Below are 24323 nucleotides of genomic sequence, written 5' to 3'. Positions count from 1 at the left end.
TTTTTGGTTCACAGTGACAGAAAGTGCAAGTTGCTGATCCAACAAAATCCCCAGACCAGCCCGCTTTCTCCACCATTCTTGACAGCTGGTGTTACGAAATTAGGAATCATCCTATTTGGTGTCAGAACTTCATTTTCCTATATGCAGTAAGATACTGGCTCAAAGAAAACTAGAACTCAATTTCAGCATGAAGGTTATATACAGCTGAGCAACAACTGATATGTGAATACTAACAAACATGACAACTTTCAAGCCACCTGGTTTATAACGACTAAATTTCATAATCCAATATTTAAATTATGAGGAAGTAAACTTCCCCAAAACTTAAAGACTACATCAATATACTTCAGTAAAGTTGGTTTCTCATTCAAGTTGGTCTGTATAAGGTAGGGCTGTCAATTTTGTGAAAAAAAAAATCATTTTCGTGATTTTGTGTTCATTGAATCGATTGTAAAATCGATTTTCCATGTCTAAAAAATAAAGGCGTTTCCTTTTTCAATGTCAAATAACAGACGAACGTAAAGAGAGCGCTGGGAACGCACAAGTCAGCAATATTTCTTATTTACTGGCATGAAGTTTCGTGAAGAATAACAACAGGAGTGCAACATTCTCGAAAAAATATATATACAGAGGGGGTGGCTGCCATAACAAAAGAAAAACATCACTGCAGGCTTCAACCCGGCTGCATTCATGATGTAGGCAATTCAAAAATCTCCAAGATTATTTTAAATAATGATTCAATCCATTTCAAACAACTGTAAAAAAAAAAAAAAATGAAACGTTTTTATTCACTATATGTCCAGCTGTTGAGAGATGCGCTCCGACCGCACTGATGTCCCAGGGACACTCAGGTACAGCTGCGCAAGGTGAGGGTATTACCGCCAATTTTCCACCACAGAAGCCGGTCGCTGACAGCTTGCAATGGTCCTTTTTATAACTCAGAATCTCCTGTAACTAGATGCGTGAATGAGGCGAAAAACGCGTCTTTACATTGACTTAACATTGAAATCATTCGCGCCAGACGCTCTATACGCATTTGGTGTGAACGCAGCATAAGAGGTCGCTTTCGACGTCACTGGGTCTTATAGGCGTGAAAATTGCTGGTATTTTCTGTCTAGCTTTTGCAACGCATACTGCACTTTCGGAATTCTTTATTTTCTTTTTCTGCTTGTTTGTGAGTTTTGTTATATATCTATTTTTTATTGTTTAATTATTTAAAATTAATAGTGTACATATTTGGTTAAAATCGATTCCCTATTTTCATTTTCGAAACTTTTTTTGGTTGGTCCGATCGATTGTGCAATCGATTTTCGAACTAAAAGTGACAGCCCTAGTATAAGGTTATGGTTACAAAGAAAAACCATAACGCTAAATATAGGGCTGCCAATTTGATCTATTACTCAGGATTAATCTCTAAATTTATAATATGTTGTTTTAATTCATTTTAATTGAGGCAGAGTTAGCAACCTGCTGTTAACTTCCTGCAGACTTCAGCTCCAACTCTACTTCAACACACCTGCCTTTTAGATTCCAGCAATCCTGAACACCCTGAGCTGGAGCTGAACTCTGCAGAATTGTCCCAAATGGCAGACTTCATGTGCACTTGTGGTCTTTCCAGTTAATTGAGTCCACAGAACCCTAGGGTGTTCATTCGTCATTTCAGCTTTTAGAAGTATGCCCATGAGCACCCACTTTGCAACTGATATGTACCCTCAATGCACACTTTTGCTAAGCCCAGCAGTCAAAGTGGCATTACGTTATGAAAGTGTGGATTCAGAGGAAGATCTCAAGGGTTTAGAGTGCCATTTGGGACAAGGCAATTGTAGCCCTACAGAAGCAAGTCTGGTTACCCCTGAATTCAGTTTACCCCAAATGAACATTTTGTTTCTCCATTCATGCAAGGGTTATTTAATACACTTTTTTTTTTTTACCATTTGAGCTATTTTTGAGGTATCACCTAATGCAAAGCAGAGAAGTCAGCACAGCCAATCAATGTCCATTCAGTGTTTGCAGACTCCTCTCAGTAAATACTGATAAATGAAATTATTTGTGATACATTTAAGTAATTGATTTATTTATGTTTTTATTTACTTTCTTATTTTTTTATTTATTTGAACTATACATTTCCATATTTTTTTATATTTTATTGACATCCTCAATGATAAATCCACATGGCAAAAAAGATTAGCAAGAGGAGGTTGGGTAAAAGTGAGGTGGTAAATAAATTGTTATTTTTAATGGTTCTTCTAATTGTGTTTTTGTTACCTGGATTGTTAATAGGTTATGTACACCCTATGCCTCGAATGGGAGCAGATTACTAGAGCAAGACTTACTGATGTTGACACGGATAATGACTTTTTGAATAGAGACGACATAAATGTGGATTTGGTCAATAGGCTCAGTGAATTTACAGCTGTGTAAATGAAACTTAAGCAAGTATTAAAACCAACGACCTTGAAAAACACCTGACCATTATTTAACATTCCAAAGCAAATGTTAAAATTCAAAAGGATAGCCAAGGTATGCTTGAAAGAAATCAACAGTAACTTTCAACAGGATGATTCTGTTTAAAGGAGAAAGAGGAGTGCTGTAATCTGATTCAGAATAAAATTATAGATTTCAAAGGACCCTGAACTCATAGGCAGCCCAAGGGCTTTTGAAAAGATGAAAGTCATGTTTCTGACAGCACAAGAAGAAATTCATCATTTTAAAAGCATAAACACAACATAAGATCCAAGTTTGTACAGTTGAGGATTTATCAATTTAAAGTTTAAATTGTGTTTGATTAGTTTAAATTCAAGTTTAAAGTTTTAAATGTCTTTAAAAACTAATAACCAGGAATAGTAGTTGGTGGTATAATCAAAATCTTTCAATACAATACAAAAATTAAAAAGAAAAAGAAATACAACATAACTGTCAATCATTTTGAGGCGGTATAAATATATTAAAATGCAAATGAATATCTAAAAAAAAATGTCAATTACCCTGATCAGTCTGTGATAAATAGTATGCCTATATAAACATAATAACAAAAATCTAATAATCTCTGTTAATTTATAACATTGTTGTGTAAAGGAATGACCAAGATGCATTTTAAAATTCTGTTGTTAGTTGACCAGATTTAAATGTATAAAATACTTCAGAAAGGATTACAATAGTTTCGATGGACTCACTCAAAAATACAGATGTTCACAAACAAAGTTCTTCAAAAATTTGTCTCAAGGCATGTTTGAGCCCCATCTTACAGAGGATTAGGCCTGGTGAGTGGAATCATTTGATCGTGTATGTGTGTTGATGACAGGGGTCTAAAAGTATATAAACTAATCCAGACTTAAGTAAGCTTAAGTATACAGCACTTTTCCAGGCACCCTAGATGACATAACCCAAAATTTGTAAAATTTTATTAAAATAATATTTATTTCATGTTTTTCCTGATGCCAGAGGGCAGGAGACTATAAGCATAATCCACCTTATTCTTCCTGTGAAATTTTGCATGGGCATTTGTACATTTTATGGGTCTTGTTTCCGGTCTCATCCGTGTCCAGCTATCTTTAACTGTACAAAACTGCTCGTTTTGCTGCTTGATATTGCAAATTGGTGTGTCTTACCATATTATTTGAATGCATTATCTTAATTATGGGCACACTGGTTTGTAGTGCCAACAGTTTTACCGTTTACCATACATTGTAATTCTTCTCGTTATTTTCCTACAACGGCTAATGAACCAAAAGTCTCACCTATAGGCTTATATTTGTGTGAAAGTACAATGTGGATAGCATTATACAATAAATGTGATTCACAAATGCTCCAGACTAGACATAAAACTTGTTTTTTCTACCTAGAATACCCTAGAATAACCAAAACAATTCTATGGTATTATTTTGTCTTGTTTGTGTATGTTTTTTTTTTTTTTTTTTTACTTTTAAAGTGACAATATGTGCAAATAATATGTGCTTAATTAGTACTAATAAAAAGTCAATATGTAAATAATATGCATGCTAATGTGCAACTAATTAATAATGAAAATTGGTCCCTATACTAAAGTGGAATGGAATCTTCTTTACTGTTCTACTGAAAGAAAAAAATTATCTATATCTTGGATGGCCTGAGGGTGAGTAAATTAGCAGCAAATTTACATTTTGGGGTAATTATTTTTATTTGATTTGATTTATTTTTTAAGATGTGTTATAATTGTGTAGTACAGTTGCATCAAATCAAACTGTAATATCCCCTAAATATTATCAAGTACCTGAATAATAAATATTATTCAGACAAGCACTACTTATTTTCTTTGTAAAAATGCATTAACATACTTAATATGAGTCGCCTGATGTCATGCACTAAAAGCATCCAAATAACTTAAATGTCTATCTGTTTTAAGAAAGGCTTTCTTCTAAAAGCCTCTTTTCAACATAGAAATCATTTTTGTCCTTCTCTGCAATGAGGTCATCGCCCTGTGAGCTTGTGACAGACCAGCAGACCTAATGACAATGCAGCCAAGAATTAATATTCCAGATTAAACAAATAGTACATACAGTGGACGAAGATTTCCAAAATGTTTTGCCCCATCATCCAAGTTTAAACCTCTAATTCCCCATTTAAAAAAAAAATGTATGAAGCTCCAACTGGTCAACACAAACTGTTCAGAGCCTTAATCTTCCCACAGCTCTGAAATCATGTCCATGTCTTGTTCTCATTCTAACTGTGGCAGTTTATTATGCATTTACATGCCACTTATAAATTGGCTGAGTATTTCACACGTTGACAGAAGAGCATGTGTGGAATTTTGTGACATCTTGTATCAAATCAAGTTTCACTGTTGTGGAAAAAATATGATTGTTGGAATCACTTTGATTGATTGTAATAGGAATCCAATTAAGCTAAGCCACAAGTATCTTCAGGACACCAGAGAAGTGAAACATATCAAGATGACATTTACATTGTGTCCTATAAAGACAAAATGTGGCTATAATTTGTCTGTACACAAACTGCAGCTCAGTGTGACACACTGACAGCCACTTTGAATATATTTTATGTTTAATACAGATTATTTCAGACCAGTGAGATCTTGAAAACTGATATCTTGTATCACTTCATTGATTTGGAAGCCTGGGATTTAGGGATGTACTCAAAGAAACATACCTTAGGTTGCCCAGAATATTATTTTCACACAGACTCAATAAAAAAAAAAGAAAAGTTCAGAAACCAAACAATCTAAAAACCAAACCAAACTAGAACAAATAGACATCAGATTCTAGCATGAAAGCATCTTTAAAGTACCATCTGCCGTGGCTCATATTCACAGCCAAATTCGTCCTGTTGAACAGAATATGATGCATAAATCATGATACTCAGTCCATAAGGTGGATTAATCGTTAAAAATAGGCAAGAATAGCATGTGGATAGTCCTGTGGGGATCAGCTTGTAAAAATAGACTTAGCCCCATCTCTCAAAGTCGCAAATGTACAAACACATACACTCATTCAGTATTAAAGCACTAAGCCTCCTTGAAAGGTTTGCATCAGCAGGAAGCTAGAGCAGTCTCGCAAGTTTCTGCATTCTCCCCTCAACACAAGCAAAACAGGGCAGGGGTGAGAGACGACCGAAAATGGTTGGGACGTTAATACTTTAAGATTTAAGGTTTAAATAGCAAACCAAATGTTTGTGCCTTTTACACCACTGCGCTGTGACGTAGGTTTTGTAAGCGCAATGTGGAAACCATCTACTTATATACTTCCTGGATATTTTTTAGATGCTTCTAGGTCAATTTTTTTTTTGTTGTTGCTCTCAAAATAACTCCCAACTCGGCCACTAAAATCCGAAGCTAAATGATAAAGGTCATTTAAGGTAACAAAACATAAACATTTTAAACGTCCTTTAAAAGGCCATTTTTTTTATAACCAATTACACCAAAAACATTCAAGCATAGTATCAGTAATAATAATAATAATAAAGCCAACATCCAAAACCCACAGAGATGTTGATCCATGCACATGTGCTACTTGGCGAAATAATGCTAAGCCTTTAGCACAACATTCACAAAAGACCAGAACACCCACCCAGGCTGAGACCAGCCACATATCGACACAAGGCAAATTATGATGTTACTGTAGCGGATGCGTGGGTTTTTCATATTGATGCCACTGGTTCACCCTTCTGTTAAGCATGCGGGATGCACACAGCTCATTACGTTTGTCCGTCGCTTCTATTTTGTCCTGTTAACAGCTTTGAGACTGCAGAATTCAGGCCGAATATGTGCATTCAACCTTTTGGGGAAACAACAACAACAGCCACAATAGATAAACACACGCAACTGTCAGCCAAGAATGGTTTGAGTTGGTACATTTCGTTAATAAGATTAACACTAATGAAATTTATTTTTGTCAACAACTGTAAAGGTAAAAATATGCTTCATGATGATAAACGTATTTTTTTCTAATTAACTAATCCCAGACATGTTCAACAACCAACTAACAATGATTTAGAAAAAGAAGAACTGATTCAGATAATCTAATCACAGTACGCTGGAGACTGTACGCTTAATAATGTTTCATTTCAACAAGCAAATATTTGTCAAGATACAGCACCACTTCCTGTTTGCTGGTAAGTTAAATGTTAATGCTTTATTTTGTCTCCAGAACAATGGGAAATTCCCAAAATTGGAATTGAAATTCTAAAATAAATAAATAAATAAACAAAAGGGTTTAAAACATTTTTTTTTTCATTCTGTACCACTGTTCAAAAGTAAGCTAAGGCGGCAGCATTGTACAATAAGGTTTAATTTCTTAACATGAGTCATGTTTTCTCAAAAAGAACTAACGGTTAACAATTCTATTCTATTAATGTTAATTTACTGACAGATTTAAAACATCAAAAGTTACATAATGTACTGTGAACTAACATGAACAAAAAAAAAAAAAAAAAAAAAATTGTTCATTAACATTACTAAAGGTTAATAAATGCTGTAAGAAAATATATGGTGCATTGTTAGTTTATGTTAACTAATGCAGTAACTAATGTTAATGAATAGACCTTTATGCCAAGTGTTACATCTAAAACATAAGTGAAATTTAAACCATAGGTGGCGCTAGAGAGCTTTATATAGATAGCCAAAAATGACCATATTACAAAGTGAGCCTCTCTGTTATGACAGTCTCAAATAAGAAGACTAATAGATCCAGTAGGCACCTTTAAAATGTTATTAAGTTGCATGTCTGAAAGCTAATTTCTTCAAATGCCTGTAGGCTCGTTAAACGAAATTGCAATAAAGCAAATTATTTGTGGTTTAATGGGAAGGATATGTTCAGACATGCACCATTGCAGTTTAAGCTCTGAGTCATCTCCACATGAACTGGTGATGTAACCAAGAGTTCTGTAAGGTCAGAGCGCTGAGGGCAATTAGCACTGCATAACTGCACTGCAGCACTGACCACATGTGCATGCAATCCACAGCTGCAGTCCTTCACAGACATCAAGTGCAATGTTTCTGAGATTTTTCTGGAAGCTAACTCCATTCTCATATGATTAACTTAAAGGGATTCATCTCTTGGCCATATTTTAACCCCCCATTCTATTTTGGTTAGGATACACGCACAGGCTATATCTGCAGCTAGTCTAAAAAAAAGCAGAATGACCTGGTGAAACGTTAAGACAATGAACACAATAAATAAATGTGCTAATTGACTGATTATTTATTACAGTATGCAGAAACTATAAAGTATATTTTCTACCTTATCCTGTGCAGAAAATTTTAATAATCGTTTGTAGTATATGAAACAATCATAAAATTTGCATTAGGAAATAAGTATAATATAATTTGCCCAGCAGTGTATTTGATTTCTTACAGGAAATTCTAAGTAATATATAAGAAAATAATTCCTTAAAAAAATTAAATAATAAACAATAATAATTATAATAATAACAATAATACATGCAGGTGCATCTCAATAAATTAGAATGTTGTGGAAAAGTTCATTTATTTCAGTAATTCAACTCCAATTACTCGAGCCTTCAAAGTTGTCCAGAAGACAATCATTGACACCCTTCACAAGGAGGGTAGGCCACAAACATTAATTTATATATATATATATATATATATATATATATATATATATATATATATATATATATATATATATAATGATTTGTGAGTGAGTCAGCGTGCAGTCACTATGTACAGACATGTGGTTGCACTGCCAATTCCACTGCTGTGCGCCCTTTCCCAATCTCTCTCTGTCTCTCTGTCCATTGCGTGCAGCAGAGAGTGCTGCATATGTTTGAAAGTCACCTTTGCATAGTCACCTTTTTACACCCTTCCCCCCACATTCGTATCTCTGAGCACGTACGGCTCTGACTAATGATGTGCAAGGCTTTTTCAGATGCTGCTGCTGACTGCACAGACACGTAAAAAAGAAAAAAAGAAAAAGAAAAATGAAGCAATCTAAAAGCACTCAATAGAAAATGTGATATTCATGATTTGGGTTTCTGCCATGCAAAAAGCCAGAGCCAGTCACCCTGTCATAACCACACAGACGTGCCTGGCATCCACACTGAGAAGATTCTAGCACAGTGCTAGGGTTGAGAATGGAGAACCAAATTTGATTCCATTTTGTGTACAAATACTGGAACCGAATGATTTTCATGATGCTTGGTTCTTGAGCGTCTGCATTTTTCAGCTGGTGTGGAAACAACACCATATTAAAACACTCTGACAGTCTTCTCTACAGTAATCTACATTTGTCACCGACACCACAGTAAAAGGAATCATGTTTAGCTTAGTTGCGAAAGTCTGAACTGTGTAATGAGTAGGACAGGATGTCTCAAAACAATTAAAAGTATACATTGCATCTTCCTTTTGCAATGTGTCGCAAATGAATCATTCAAAACAATCACAAATTAGCTCACTCACTTGAATAACGGTAGCTATGTTAACTATAAGTTAATGAGTGACTCATTCAGTGAACCTAAAGCTTTTCTTCTGGTCATATCTGAATCAAAATAAACCAAAAACTATTGTTGTTGTGTTGTAAAGGTTTGTGAAAATTCCATGTAACTCACTGCTTCTTGTTCATGATGATAGTTAATAATACAGATACACAAGTTTAGTGTAATTAAACATTTTAAGTTCATATTTAATTATGTAATAAAGTATTACAGTATTTAATAAATATTTATTAATGCATAAAATATTTAACAATATAAAATAATTAAATGTTACAAAAAGAATATTGTTTTATTATTATTATAAACATGAATCCAATATGGCACGTTGTATCCATAATGTGCTGCAACACATACTTTCCATGAATGTGCAATACCTTTAATTCTTTATTCACTATAGGTAAATAATTAGAAGAATGGCAGTACTATTTTCACAACAAAGCAGTGTGTTTATGACTGTGATAAAATAAAATAAAAAATAATAATATAATTTGCTATATCAAACAGCATAACAGACTGTTTTAGCACAGCTAAAGTAACTGGAAGTGCATGACACTGAATGCCTCGCACATTCAAGTTACAAATGGACCAGCTCATTCTTATATTAAAAACATAGTGGATAATATTAGGATGAATTATTCTGCACTGAAAAAGTACTAAATAAATCATAGTATCGTTAAGTGGAATATGAATGGCATAACTATGTCTTTCCTTCATTTCTATCTAGCTGCACAGGTGTTGGCACACACTGCTATCCTGTAGCTTCTCAGCTGCAGACAAATATGTTGAGAAACAGGGAGCCAAATAGGAGCCAAGGAGCAGATAGGGAGTTAATGTATGCCAGGCGGAATATGCAAGTGTGTGTATTCATGTTTGTAGTAGATGTCTATGTGTGTGTGCCCAAAAGAGTTAAGTCGGATCATTTGGGGCGAACACCTGCGTGTTCTAATTGAGGTGAGAGCTGGAACTATTGTGAGTCGCACCTGAGGCACCACTTCAGAGTCAGAGGGATTCCCGAGAGCAACCTGTACCTCTAGAGCCCACTCCACACACACGCACACATAATCAAACAGTAATTAGACTTAGAGGCAGTGATTGAAATAAAGGGTAAAGTTACCATATGTTTACCTCATGATTATATCCTATATGCTATATTCTGTATTAAGATAATAAAGTTTATTTTTAGGATCATTGTGGTTAAGACCATGGCTTATGTAGTTAATCAAGGGAACCTTATTGTAAAGTGGTACCAATTCTGGTTGAAAAAAAAAAATTGATTTGTCCTTTCTTCTCAATAATTTTCACTCATTTCTTTGCTGTCTGTACCAATACAAATGGAAGAAAAATTAAATGAGTCGCACAAATTCAAATTACCACACCAATGATTAAATTAAGTCAAATTAGGACAGACTTTCATCTCCTTGCTGTCATCACTCATCAGGAACATTCTGAAAACCAGGCATCCTCCACCTTCCATCATGCCCTTATATCTTTCCATCCCATCAATCCCATTTCAAGTAGAAACCTTTCCTCCCTCCCTGCAGGGACATGTGTTCTCAGCAGTACAACCAAATTAGAAAAACAACTTGTCCTTATTTGAGACAAACTCCAAAAGCGGACTTGTGACCCTGTGTCCCTGGCAGAAAGTGAAGACAAGAAGCTGTCTGGAGTTGATTCAAATGCAGCTTTCAGTAAGGAGAAGAGAACAAACTTTGAGGACATCTTTAAATATTCAGTGAGGAGAATCTGGAACTGACAGTGCTTTTTTTAACCTTTGTAAACTTTTAGGTAGAGTGTAATTTCTGCATCACTAGTGACACTAAACAAAACTGCAAAAATAATGACTGCATGTATATACGTATAAGCATAAATACAAATATAAGTATAACAAATAATAAATGTACTTAAAATATAATATTAATGATATTAATGCAATCCCAAGGGTTCTTAAAGAGAGTATACATGCATAAATGTTTCTTTCATTTAAGTACACTTTTAAAAGGTGCACTATGTAATACCAAATTTCACCTACGGTAGATATAAATAACTTTTAATTCATATTTAGTTAGTTAGTGATTTAAATAAGTACTTAATTATAATTGTAACTATAGTGCCAGTATTACATTTAAAGTTTTTTTTTTTTTTTTTTTTTATGTACTCAATTGCAAAATAACAAATGTGTAATATGAGTTTCAATAGAAATTGCATTAATGTAATTTAAAGGGGTCATATTACATTGCTAAAAAGAACATTATTTTGTGTATTTGGTGTAATGCAATATGTTTATGTGGTTTAAGGTTAAAAATCACATTATTTTCCAAATACAGTAATGTAAATTATTGTCTCTCCTGTATGCCTTGCCTTTCTGAAATGCGTCGATTTTTACAAAGCTAATCGGACTGAAAAAGCAAGGTGTGCGCTGATTGGCCAGCTATCCAGTGCATTGTGATTGGCTGAATACCTCAACAATGTGAGAGAAATATTATGCCCCTTGCCATACAGTTATGTGTGTGTCCTGGTCAGAACACCAGCACGACGAGACAAAAAGATTAAAACCCATTAAACTAGGCATTTGCTGCACATGGTGGGGACATAATTACTTATTATGACTTATACTGTCTTTTTATTCATTGCATTGTGCATCGCGCTGCATAAACATACTCTCCACTGTTTAAAACTTGCATTTGAATCATCAGTGGCAAATTATTTAAATATAAAAAAGTACTTACAGGCTGTGAGTCAGAAGCATCATTCTGTCTTTGCAGTTAGAACTGCCCCACTTTATAGAACAGCCTTTGTGCCACAGACGCATTGAAGGCCACTGGTTCAGGAAACAGTCCTTATCTTCCATAAAATGCGTTGCACAAACAAACAAATATTTGGGTTGAACTGTTCTGGAACAGTGTTTTAATTAACCACTGATTTCTAGTTGTGTCCTCTTTTGGAAGGTCAAACAAAGTAGTTTCACTTTCACAATGAAACAGCGTCTACACAGCATGGTGCTGGCAGCAACAGCGAATATAAAAGTTATGCCTTCTTTCTTTTCGTGAACATTTGGGTGGCGATATGCAAATCTTCACACATCATGATGTAGACATGTGGAGGCATGTTAGAATGAGCCATTTTAGGAGGGACTGGTTGACTTATAAAGAATATCTCTTTGGATTTGCGACTTTAGTCTTTGCCACTTTACAGATCTTCTTTATGCACCAAGAGCTTGTAACACTCTAAGTCGTGGGAAGTCGTGGCCTAATGGTTAGAGGGTTGGACTCCCAATCGAAGGGTTGTGGGTTCTAGTCTCGGGCCAGACGGAATTGTGGGTGGGGGGAGTGCATGTACAGTTCTCTCTCCACCTTCAATACCATGACTTAGGTGCCCTTGAGCAAGGCAATCGAACCCCCAACTGCTCCCCGGGCGCCGCAGCATAAATGGCTGCCCACTGCTCCGGGTGTGTGCTCACAGTGTGTGTGTGTGTTCACTGCTCTGTGTGTGTGCATTTCGGATGGGTTAAATGCAGAGCACAAATTCTGAGTATGGGTCACCATACTTGGCTGAATGTCACTTCACTTTCACTTTCACTAAAGAGAAAGGACAAATTAGCCCTTTTCACACTGCGATTCCGGAAAATACACGGGTAATGTGTCCTGGCAATTGTTCCCGGGTCGCTAGATTTTGCACTTTCACATTGCCAGTGATTACCCAGAATATGTGCGTGCGTTCACACACAACCCGTAAGGTCCCGTAAAGACACGTGACATCAGGATGTGAAGTGTAAGGTACGAGTCGAAAACGCTAGGCTCGTTAACTTTCACTTAAGCTGGCGAATGATCTCAGCTTCAGCGCGGATAGTGAGGAACTAATTGTTCCCTTTCAGTCGGTCACGTTCGACGTTACGAATGGGATCTTGCCCAAAAGCCCAATCACCTTCGAGTGGTACAAAACGAGCCAATGGTACACAAAGTACCTTGGTCTGCGGAATTTGCATCGCGAGCTCCGCCCCGCAGAGCAGGTATATAAGGAGCAACAAGAGCAACTCGCATTCAAGCTTTCGCTTTGGAGCCAAGCACATCGCTTGCTGCAATCACCGGAGCGTTTACAAGCAAGAGCTGGTGTTAGTGTGATGGCGCGATTCAGCGGTTCGTCTGGGTTTCCTGCGACAGCTCCCGCGTTCCCCTGAGCGTTTCAACACCCCTAAAAGAGCAATTTCTCTCACAAAAGAGATACGGGCCGATTTGCATCTTTTTAAAGATGTCATTTCGCCCGTGTGTTTCTGGGTGAGGTCGATATATTGCTCCTCCTGGCGGTCACGATTGCTGTGTCACGTGTCTGGGCTTCCAGCACGCTGAGACTGCGTTCGTGGATGTCTCATGTTCTCATTGCGGGGACATGACCATCTCGGCATTGAGATCGAGACTCGATTACCTTAAAAGGTATAGAGTCCCCTCTGCCACACCCCGTTCTAGCTCTTCTTCTCGTAAGAGGGCTACTTCGGCTGGTGGCCAGGGTGATCTGAACCAGGAATCATTCTTCCTTCCATACCAACATTTGAGTTTCAATCCATCCTGACCCTGGGCTGACTTTTATAGAGTTTCATAAGTTGATGCACCTACCACTGGAGTTGTGGGGGTACATATTCAGTGACAGAGGAAACCTGCCAAGCCTTATCCATGGCCTACCTTCTTCTCCATGAAAATTTCCCCAGCAGAGCAGAATATATTGGCAATCAGAAGCTATTGTCTATCAAGCTGGCAATTGGAGGAGTGTGGCCACTAACTAAAGGTTTCCCATCATCCTTTTCTGTTCATCACTGATCAACACAACATCAAAAAGTTGAGAGATGTCCAGTGGGTAAACTGTAACAAATCGCGACCAGTGAAACACAGGGAGACGAGAGATCCAATCGCAGGTATGCTTTATTGGGGATAATCCAAATTCGTTGTCAGACATGCCAAGGTCAAAACCAGAATGCAGTCCAAACAAAAACAAACAAACAAGAAAGGAATAGGAACGGGAACTCAGAATATGAGGAAGGAAGATTCTCGGGGAGCGAGAAGACTGGACATATGAAGGGTAAGGACTCCATGCAAACAACAGGGAAAGACTGGTATTTATAAGGAGGCTAATGACAATAGATTGCCTGCACCTGGTGCAATTAACTGGAGTGCAATTACTGTGAAGACAGGACCAGACTAGAGGAATTCTAGTGCCTATAGTGAGTGCCTAAGGGGAAGTGAGCCCACTAGTGGACACCCAGGGAAACAGAGACTAGACAGCGTGACATTACCCCCTCCTCCACGGAGCAGCTGCCAGATGCTCCACCCGAACTCAAGGGAAAACCAAACAGACAAAGAGACCAGGAGGAAGGTGGAGTGGCGGAGGACTAGGGGGAGGGACAGAGGGCCAGATAACATGGTAAAACAGAGACAAGAGGACCAGGCAGAATGGGGAAACAGAGACAAGACAACCAGGTAAAAATGGGAAAACAGAGACAAGACAACCAGGTAAAATGGAGAAACAGAGACAAGAGAAGTGCAACACAAAACAAGAAGTCCTGGAGGGTGGTGGACCAGCGGAGGATCAGGGGGAGGGACGGAGGGCCAGGTCCTAGAGGGAAACGGAATGACAGACACAGACTAGAAAACCAGGAGGGAGGTGGACCGGCAGAGGATCAGGGGGAGGGACGGAGGGCCAGGTACTAGAGGGAAACGGAACGACAGACACAGACTAGAAAACCAGGAGGTCAGGGCGGAAGCCCCCCAGATCGGAGCAGAAGACCACCACCTCCGTGTGGTCGGAACGGATATCCCCCAGGGCGGAACAGTAGACCACCACATCCTTGTGGTCGAGGCAGGAGTCCCCCAGGGCAGAGCAGAAGACCACCACAACCATGTGGTCAAGTTGGAATTCCCCCAGGGCGGAGCAGAAGACCACCACAACCGTGTGGTCAAAGCGGAATCCCCCCAGGGTGGAGCAGAAGACCACCACTTCCGTGTGGTCGGGACGGATGCCCCCAAGTCGGAACAGAAGACCACCACGTCCTTGTGGTCGAGGCCGGAGTCCCCCAGGGCAGAGCAGAAGACCAACACATCCTTGTGGTCGATGCAGATAGCCCCCAGGGCGGAGCAGAGGACCACCACAACCGTGTGGTCAAAGCGGAATCTCCCCAGGGTGGAGCAGAAGACCACCACCTCCGTGTGGTCGGGACGGATGCCCCCAAGTCGGAACAGAAGACCACCACGTCCTTGTGGTCGAGGCCGGAGTCCCCCAGGGCGGAGCAGAAGACCAACACATCCTTGTGGTCGATGCAGATAGCCCCCAGGGCGGAGCAGAAGACCACCACATCCTTGTGGTCGAGGCCGAAGGCCCCCAGGGCGGAGAAGAAGACCACCACATATGTGGGGCCAGACCAACGGGAGGACGAAACTCTGGTAATTCCATGGTGTTTATACTGGATTCACGACGATCAGTGCTTACTTGACTCTGCTCATGAAGATTATTGGTGACTTGCATTTGTTCATGAAGATCATTGGTGACTTGTATTTGTTCATGAGGATCAATGGTGACTTGCCTTTGTTCATGAAGATCAGTGGTGACTTGCCTTTGTTCATGAAGATCATCGGTGACTTGACTCTGTTCATGAAGATCACCGGTGACTTGACTCTGTCCTTGAAGATCACCGGTGACTTGACTCTGTTCTTGAAGATCACCGGTGATTTGACTCTGTCCTTGAAGATCACCAGTGACTTGACTCTGTCCTTGAAGATCACCAGTGACTTGACTCTGTCCTTGAAGATCACCAGTGACTTGACTTGACTCTGAAAGGTCAACGATGACTAACCTTGTCTCTGGAATTTCCAAGGTGACTAGTCCTTGAAGATCACCAGTGACTAGTCCTGATTCTGGAAGGTCAAAAGTGACTAACCCTGACTCTGGAAGGTCAAAGGTGACTAATCCTGACTCAGGAGGGTCCACGAGCACCTGAATCAACTCTGGAGGGTCAACCGGAACCTAACTCAACTCTGAAAATTCAACGGTCACCTGACTCGACTCTGGAAGGTCAACAGGAACTAGCCCTGACTCTAGAAGGTCAACGGTGACTAACCCTGACTCTGGAAGGTCGACGGTGACTAACCCTGACTCTGGAAGATCGACGGTGACTAACCCTAACTCTGGAGGGTCCACGAGCACCTGACTCGACTCTGGAGGGTCAACCGGAACCTGACTCAACTCTGGAAAGTCAATGGCCACCTGACTCGACTCTGGAAGGTCAACAGGAATCTGACTCGATTCAGGAGGATCAACGGGAACCTGACTCAACTCAGGAAAGCCCATTGTAGCTGCCATCCTTTGCAGTGGCTCCGAGCTGGCGGTCATCCCCGGGTCGATTGGAGGCCACAGTGGAGATCGCTGACGGACCTCCTCACCACTTACTCCTGAGCGACCTCCCCTGGTTCCACGGAACACAACCAGGCAGGTACCCTCAAAGCCATTCCTCATCCGCTCAGTGACTGGGTAGGAAATATGATTAGATATACCGCTGGATCTTTTGAGATGGAGTCCATCTGTAACGATTCACGACCAGTGAAAAACAGGGAGACGAGAGATCCAATCGCAGGTATGCTATATTGGGGATAATCCAAATTCGTTGTCAGACATGCCAAGGTCAAAACCAGAATTCAGTCCAAACAAAAACAAACAAACAAGAAAGGAATAGGAACGGGAACTCAGAATCTGAGGAAGGAAGATTCTCGGGGAGCGAGAAGACTGGACATACGAAGGGTAAGGACTCCATACAAACAACAGGGAAAGACTGGTATTTATAAGGAGGCTAATGACAATAGATTTCCTGCACCTGGTGCAATTAAATGGAGTGCAATTACTGTGAAGACAGGACCAGACTAGAGGATTTCTAGTGCCTATGGTGAAATGCCTAAGGGGAAGTGAGCCCACTAGTGGACACCCAGGGAAACAGAGACTAGACAGCGTGACATAAACCCTCGCCGTGCCCAGTGGGCCCTATTCTTTTTGCAGTTCAACTTTCATGTCACCTACCTTCCAGGTTCATAGAATTCCAAGGCAGACACTCTCTCATGAAACCATATTCCTTTCATTTCATTGCAAACCCTCTCACTCATCCAAAACCACTACTGGTGGCTCAGTATGTTCCAGGATGTCTAGTGATTCATACAAAAAGGTTCCAGCTGTGAACCTTGGTTGGATCAGTGTGAGAGGGTATGAGACTCAGCCATCTGAACTTGCAATCCTCCTCCACTGCTGCTCATGGATTATGGGCTGGTTTATGTTATCTGTAAGACCCTGAATGCCCTGCACCATATGGGGTTGGCCCCAATATCAGAGGCTCTAATATTCAGGATCAGTCTGTGTATTGTCACGGTTACACCAGGCTGCCCTTTCTATCACAGCCTACTTACCCTCACACTCACCCGAATACTCTATAAGGACAAGAACACTATAAACACATAAGGAAAACACTCACTCATTGTCTGGACTCATTATGTATGCTGTCATTGTCAGACTTTCTACTTCCCTGTTTGGACCTACCTGAGTCCTCTTTGTTCTCCTTTACTGATCCATGGTCTCCTCAATGCTTGAGTGTTTTTTGTGTTCTCTACACACTACCTGCAACAATGTATAACCATGACTGCTCTGTACATATATATATATATATATATATATATATATATATATATATATATATATATATATATATATATATATATATATATTGTCATGGGAGGAGCACAAGACAGACACAGTGGGTGTGGCGTCAGGCCTCGGAGAGGCTTTTATTAACAGAAATCAAATATAACAGTGGATAAAAGGTGGTCAAAGGGGGAAAAGTGTCCAAAATAACTGGGAATCTGGTGTCCTCGTCGTGCTGCAGGGTTCGTGTGGGTCGGACAGTGTTCATGGAGGAAGGGTCCAGGTATGGGACGGAGTCCGGCGGCCGCACGCGCTTCCCTCCTCGGTCCGGGGCGCGATGGGCGGCGGCTTCCTCTAGCGGCCGCATCTCTCTCGTTGGCCGCGGCGCTGGTAGGGGATGGACTGCCCGGCATCCTAGCCCGTTGGCCGTGTAAACGGGTGCGGTTTTCCTCCGGATCGCAGGTCCGGTAGCTCACGTCTCTTGTGGCGCGGGAGTCCCTCAATGCACCCTTCCTGGACCCATGAGGACACCAGCGTGCATATATATATACTGTAAGCATATGCATATATATATATATATATATATATATATATATATATATATATATATATATATATATATATATACTGTATATATATATATATATATATATATATATATATATATATATGCATATGCTTAAGTGTAATCTTTTTCACAAGGGGCACATCTTTTCTATTGCAAAGAAGAAAAAATTTAATGTGGGTTTGGAAAAACAATCTAATGTCATCATTCAGTTTTGGTTGCATAGCAAAAGACAGATGTATAAATTATACATTTGTGAAACAAATGTAAGACAACAGATATTTCAGTAAAATTATTATAGTCACAGGAGTTTTCCGTTTAGAACAGTTATCGATTTTATATTAAATTTATTGCTGTTGAATGGTAAAAATCATAGATTCTCTCTAGGGTTTCATGGCATATTTGGAGATGCTGCTTAACAGCATATTCTTAGCATTCCAATCATTCTGTGATTCTGGATATTTCAGCAAGCACAGATGCCAAATACAACAGATGGCGTTCAAACCTGACCGTGTGTGTGCTGTGACATCAGCTGAGAAATATATAAAGCTCCTGGATGGAAAATATTGGCCTACAGTAATGTAGGCCTCAACTAACAATTAGCATATGCATTATTCAAATTAACTACTCATCTAATCCAAGTCCTCTAAATGCCTCTATTCAATACGATAATATGATAATATATATGCAACCAAATGTTTGTACATAGTGACCACACACTGACTCACTCACAATTAATACATGTAAAAGAAACATGTAAAAGAACATATGGATATTATTTATTTTTTTACAGTTTTTTTTTTGGGGGGGGGGGGGAGTTGCGCATTCAAAAAAATGTTAATCTTTCTGGAGTATGCCATCTGTCATTCAATGTGTAGTGCATGAAAAGCACATCTTCCCAGCAGTTACACTAGGCTCTCACTGAGATCTTAAAAGTGTTGGCCTTTAAAATGTCTGTAGTAGTTAAAATTGAGAACTACTTTAATCATCTAATAAAAAGGTGAGTACATGTTCTTGTTAGATACCCAAATGCATAAGATACACACACACACACAGGTTGTACAAAATCAATTCCCTGGAAGCATCCAGTCTAACCAACATTCTCTGTGGCTTATTTATTTAATCCTTCTATTTAAACCTTCGGGTTTGATTTATGACTGCCATTAATCTTAGGCTGCACATTAATTCCACTGCACAAAGTTTCATCTGACCTGTGCCCTTTCAGATCCCAACTATGGTGACTCACTGTGTCATCTGGTATATGCAATTTTTTTTCCATATCCTTCTTAAGAGGATGGTTTTAAGGAGATAAAGCCTCAAATCAGAGATAGACCTAAATTGAAATCAACTTAGATGTGTTAGATTTATAATGCAAAGCAATTATGTGTTGCATTCTCAGTGCAGCTGAAAGCAAGACGACACTCTTAAAAATAAAGGTGCTTCTTTGTAAATTTTGAAAGTCCGTATCATTACCAAAAGTTTCTGTTTCTATTTGGCGTTCTATTTATACACATAAATTGACTTTGGTGTGCATTATATATGATACACAATGATTAGGATTAGGTGTTTTCCGTTGATGAATCAGGTTTTTTTGCAATCATATCAACCAGTAAACTCCAGGAAAGTCTTAAAAAAAAAAAAAAAAGGGGGACACATTTCGCATGTCCCCTTTCTCTGACACACCAATTTCAGGTCTTGAAGTCCCTACTAATGAGCTGAACTAAATTAGGTGTGTTTGATTAAGGAAACATGGAAAACGAGCAGTGTTGGGTGGCCTCCAGGACCAGGATTGGGAACCACTGGTTTAGTAAATCTGGATCAGTCAGGTCAGGGTAGTTAATTTAATGGTCTTTTGGCCATTAATGGTCAGTTCCTGTATGGTGTCACAGATTGACTTGTAAAATGTTTCTTTCTTTATTTATTTAATTTTTTTTAAATGAAAAGTGTTGTAAACTACTAAATGTAATGTAGAAATGTTCATTTTCTGTGAAGCTGCTTCGCAACAGTGTATCATAAAAGCGCTATACAAATAAATGTTAATTGAATTCCAACAGTTATAAATTTATTTATTTATTGTGGCACTACATACGTTCATTGTGAATTCAGGAAAAAAAAGTATTTCTGCATATAAATCACATGCCAAACAGAAACAAAAAATTGTGCTATTGATATGCATTTTCATGAGACCGGGCTCATGCCATATCTGTCACACATTCTTAGCAGCACACAATTATTTGTTGCGCCATAAATGTAACAAACACGTTTTTAACAAAGTTAATCTAATGACTTGTGTTTGATGATACTCCAAAGTTCCAAAGATCTATGCAAAAGTTTCTTAATAAGTAATAATAACATAAAGAGACAGTTATTTAACAATATGTTAAGAAGTAGTAACATTGGAACAGTTTTACTGCTACAACCGGCTCTTTGATGGCAGCCATAATTTTGAAGTGTCCCTTAGTGAAAATGAGTTTCAAACCCCTGGTCTAAATGGTTCCATAAAGAACCTTTAACATCTCTAGAACGTTTCTGTTTCACAACAGGTTATTTGTGGCAAAATAATTTTCTTCAGATACAAAAAAGTAAGAAATAGATTCTTTAAAGAACTTTTGACTGAATGGTTCTTTGCGGAACCAAAAATGGTTCTTCTTTTGCATAACTGTGAAGAACCTTTTAAGCACCTTTATTTTTTTAGTATAAATACCTTTCACTTTCAAACCTTTTGAGTGTTACAGGTAAAACTTCTAAATATGTTCACATCCATCTAACTGAATAATAACATCTGGATTAATAGCACAGACATCTGTGCAATTGAAATGTCTGGTGAGTGGTGCTAAAAAGGTTATTGCATTTAAAAATAACCACCAACACTAAACCCTTCCCTAAGCCGTATTGATAGTGTTAACAAAAGCAAATGTGAAAACTCATTTTGCTGAAGCCTCCATGCCATTGTTGAGCTTTGTAATCACGAAATCTGTTGCACAGGACTAACGCCCAAGGCCTCCACAAGTGTGATGCTTAGACAAGTGAGCTACCATGCTAGTTTGCTATGTGAAAAATGCAAATACTGTATGGAACTAACACTATAGTTTACAAGTGTAATTTACATGCACGATGGTAAATTGGATAAGGTACTTTGAATATATATATTCTATATTTTATAAAAGCACTTACATGATCTTTTCTGTTAAAATTCTTTATTATTGAAGCTGTAATGTTGTTCTCATCATTTTTACAATCATTTCAGGATTTTAGTATTACGTTGTCATGGAAACAAATTAGTAGAGAAAGGGTCAATTATTTATGTATTTATTTATTTTTCACACGAAATTATTTTAAAATGCATATTGTATCTGTCCTGTGGCTGTGCTATTGAAACAGTACTGAGTATTTTACAGTTTAGGGATTCTTCAGCAAGTGCCTCACTGTAGACAGGTTTTTTCTTCTTCTCCTTCTTTTATTAAAGAAAAGGAGTGACATGTCAAAATCAGTTATTGTTGTGATCAACATTACGCCGCAAGTGCCGTCTCCTAAGCTTATACTGAACCCTGAATATCCCTTTAATACACTCTGTTTCTCAACTGATTTGGTTTAATAACATTCTACAGTATTCACTTTTTTTTTTTTTTTGGCCTAGATTTTATAATAATCAGGTTGCGAGTTAATACCTAGACACAATTATTTTACCATCTCACTTTCAGATTGTAAATGTCATCAGTCCAGTTACACCACAACATCATAGGAGGATAAAGCCGGTTATTATTTGTTCAGCAGATTCGTAGAAAGAGCTCTAAAATAAGCCTTTGATATTAAAGAGGATTTGCTGAGGCAATCAGCATGGGTTGGTTTTCTGTGAGTTAGGTTAGCGAAAGCCAGTCAGTGTGTTAACAGACCCAGTAAACCTATAGAGCACACTCACATCCATTTGATTGTCTGTATATCACTGGTTTTCATTATTCTGCAGAAGCTTGAGTATAGCAATCAAATCAAATAAAAGATATCTAGGTATTTGTTCTAGTTTCCCTCTTACCTTGTAATTGCACATAAGTACTGAATAATAATGAAAACAGTGTATTAATATGTTATCCCTACCTGTATTGGAAAATATCCATGCTACAGGAAATCACAGGTGTGTTACAGAGGTTTTCAAAGGTTCTAGATCATTCAAGATGGATATTGTATCCTCTTGGTTATCACAATTGCCATATTGCTTCTAAACAAAAATACCAATTACTGCTTTGTATTGTTTTGGAGCTCATAAATTATAATGATGATATAAATTCATCAAATTTGTGATTGAAAGAATCTTTCCATGGATTTATACGTATATGGAATTATAATAGGAGTGCTGTACACTTTGGTACATTTTCTACACTCTAAAATGTTGTGTCATTTTATATGTCATTTTATAGCTGTTGCTAATGCTTCATGTGGTAGTATCTGAATATATTGGTTATTCAAGTAAAAACTATATGACAGAATTGCCCTGACTACAGGTAACATTAAAAAAGAAGCCATTTTAAACAGTCAGGTCAGGTAAACATAGGATCTTAACGCTCCAACTTAACAAAACATACGTTATAACTTACATTATATTATTATTATTATTATTATTATTATTATTATTATTATTATTATTATTATTGACATCTATATGCTCTATATTTAATGCTATGTAAGGCATTTGCGATGCTATTCTTAGGCCATAATGTCAATACACTGTACAATAGATGTATATTTTTTACCCTGTGTTATATGTAATACGTATAATACTTAAATTTTGTTTGACGTTATTTTTATTTTTTTTTACTTTATCATTATATAGCATTTTGAGTTGCATTTGATATTTGAAAGGTTCTTTCAGATGAAATTTATAAATAATAATAATAATAATAATAATAAAGTGTAAATGTAAGTGAATGTAGTTATAGATAAATTATAGTTACATAATATTAGTTAGACTGTATTATTAGTACTTACTATAGGCTACGTCATATGAATCTTTGTATGTGCCTTTAAAATGTTATCATTGCATTCCGCTTTTTGCAAATAGACGCGTTATTGTAGCGACATGCCGCATGATCACCCGGTAATAGAGTGTGTGATGAACTGTTCGTGATTTTTACTCACTCTGGTTTCCTGGCGAGTCCAACGGACCGGCACAATGTCGAAGGAGTCTGCGGAACCAGCGACTTGCAAGACGGGCTCCTCTTCTCGTCCTCCGCGGACTCCGGGCTGGACTGGCTCGCTTTGAGAGTCGGTGGGGACGTGGGGACGAGCTGCAGATGCTGCGGGTGATGGATGGGAGCCGCCGGAGGATGCTGCGGCTGTTTGGACGGCTGCTGCGGCGGCTGGCTTTGACCGTGAGTCGCCGGATGCTGGTGCGGGTGAGCGGCCGGCTGAGGGCTGCTGGTCCGCGGGGTTGGGTGGTGATGGTGGTGCGGATGATGGTGGTGGTATTGATGCGGATCTCTCAGCTGACGGTTCTCGCCGATCAGATCCTCAACCTTCCTCTCCAGCTCGTCGATGCGCTGCCGCTGGGTTTGAATCAGACTCTGCTGGTTTTGTACAATAGTGGTCAGCTCTTTGAGATAAAGCACGGCTTTCATTGGGTTATCCAGCAAGCTCTCCATTACTATATTCTCAAAGCTTCAAGCCTGCTGTATCAGGATGGAGTAGAAGTCTTCTGGATGTACAGAATGTGCTGTAGCGTGCTGATGCTCTAAGGATGCGAGTGATGGTCCTGATGCAGGGGAGACTGGGGGAGGAGCTGCGGGGGTGATGATGTCAACGCTCTGACCAATCACTGAGAAGTGTGTTTGCATGCAGTACACACTTTCTAATAGTGACATAAATTAAAAGATTTTTTGTTTTTGTTTTAAAAGTTTAAAAGTTTTACACCTGCCTTGCCTCCTGTGCAGTACAAGTCCCCATCGTATTTACTTTAATATACCCTTTGTGAAAAAAATAAATTATATATATATATATATATATATATATATATATATATATATATATATATATATATATATATATATATATATATAATAACTTATCACATTAAGCTACATCACATTTCAGCATTATAAAAAGAAGGTGTAGGCACTTAAAAGAATAGGCTATACAGTTATTAAACCAATTGTATGTACGTTTG

General features: G+C 38.4%; 1 protein-coding gene across 3 annotated transcripts in view; it reads right to left on the bottom strand.

The window, feature by feature from the left end:
- LOC113057423 (IQ motif and SEC7 domain-containing protein 3-like) overlaps nt 1–24047 on the bottom strand; it is a 115835-nt gene extending 91788 nt beyond the window's left edge. Inside the window, exon 1 of one of the 3 annotated variants that reach the window (XM_026224853.1) lies at nt 23300–24047. In XM_026224853.1, coding sequence (XP_026080638.1) covers nt 23300–23802 — 503 coding nt within the window. In that variant the 5' untranslated portion in view covers nt 23803–24047. The remainder of the gene's footprint in view (nt 1–23299) is intronic. The other 2 variants (XM_026224833.1, XM_026224843.1) reach the window with 2 other exon arrangements.
- Nucleotides 24048–24323: the final 276 nt, after the last annotated feature.

The sequence above is a fragment of the Carassius auratus genome, chromosome 4 (assembly GCF_003368295.1).
Source record: "Carassius auratus strain Wakin chromosome 4, ASM336829v1, whole genome shotgun sequence".
Taxonomy (NCBI): Eukaryota; Metazoa; Chordata; class Actinopteri; order Cypriniformes; family Cyprinidae; genus Carassius; species Carassius auratus.
The sequence above is the reverse complement of the archived record's forward strand: the minus strand, read 5'-3'. Positions and strand labels throughout refer to the sequence as shown.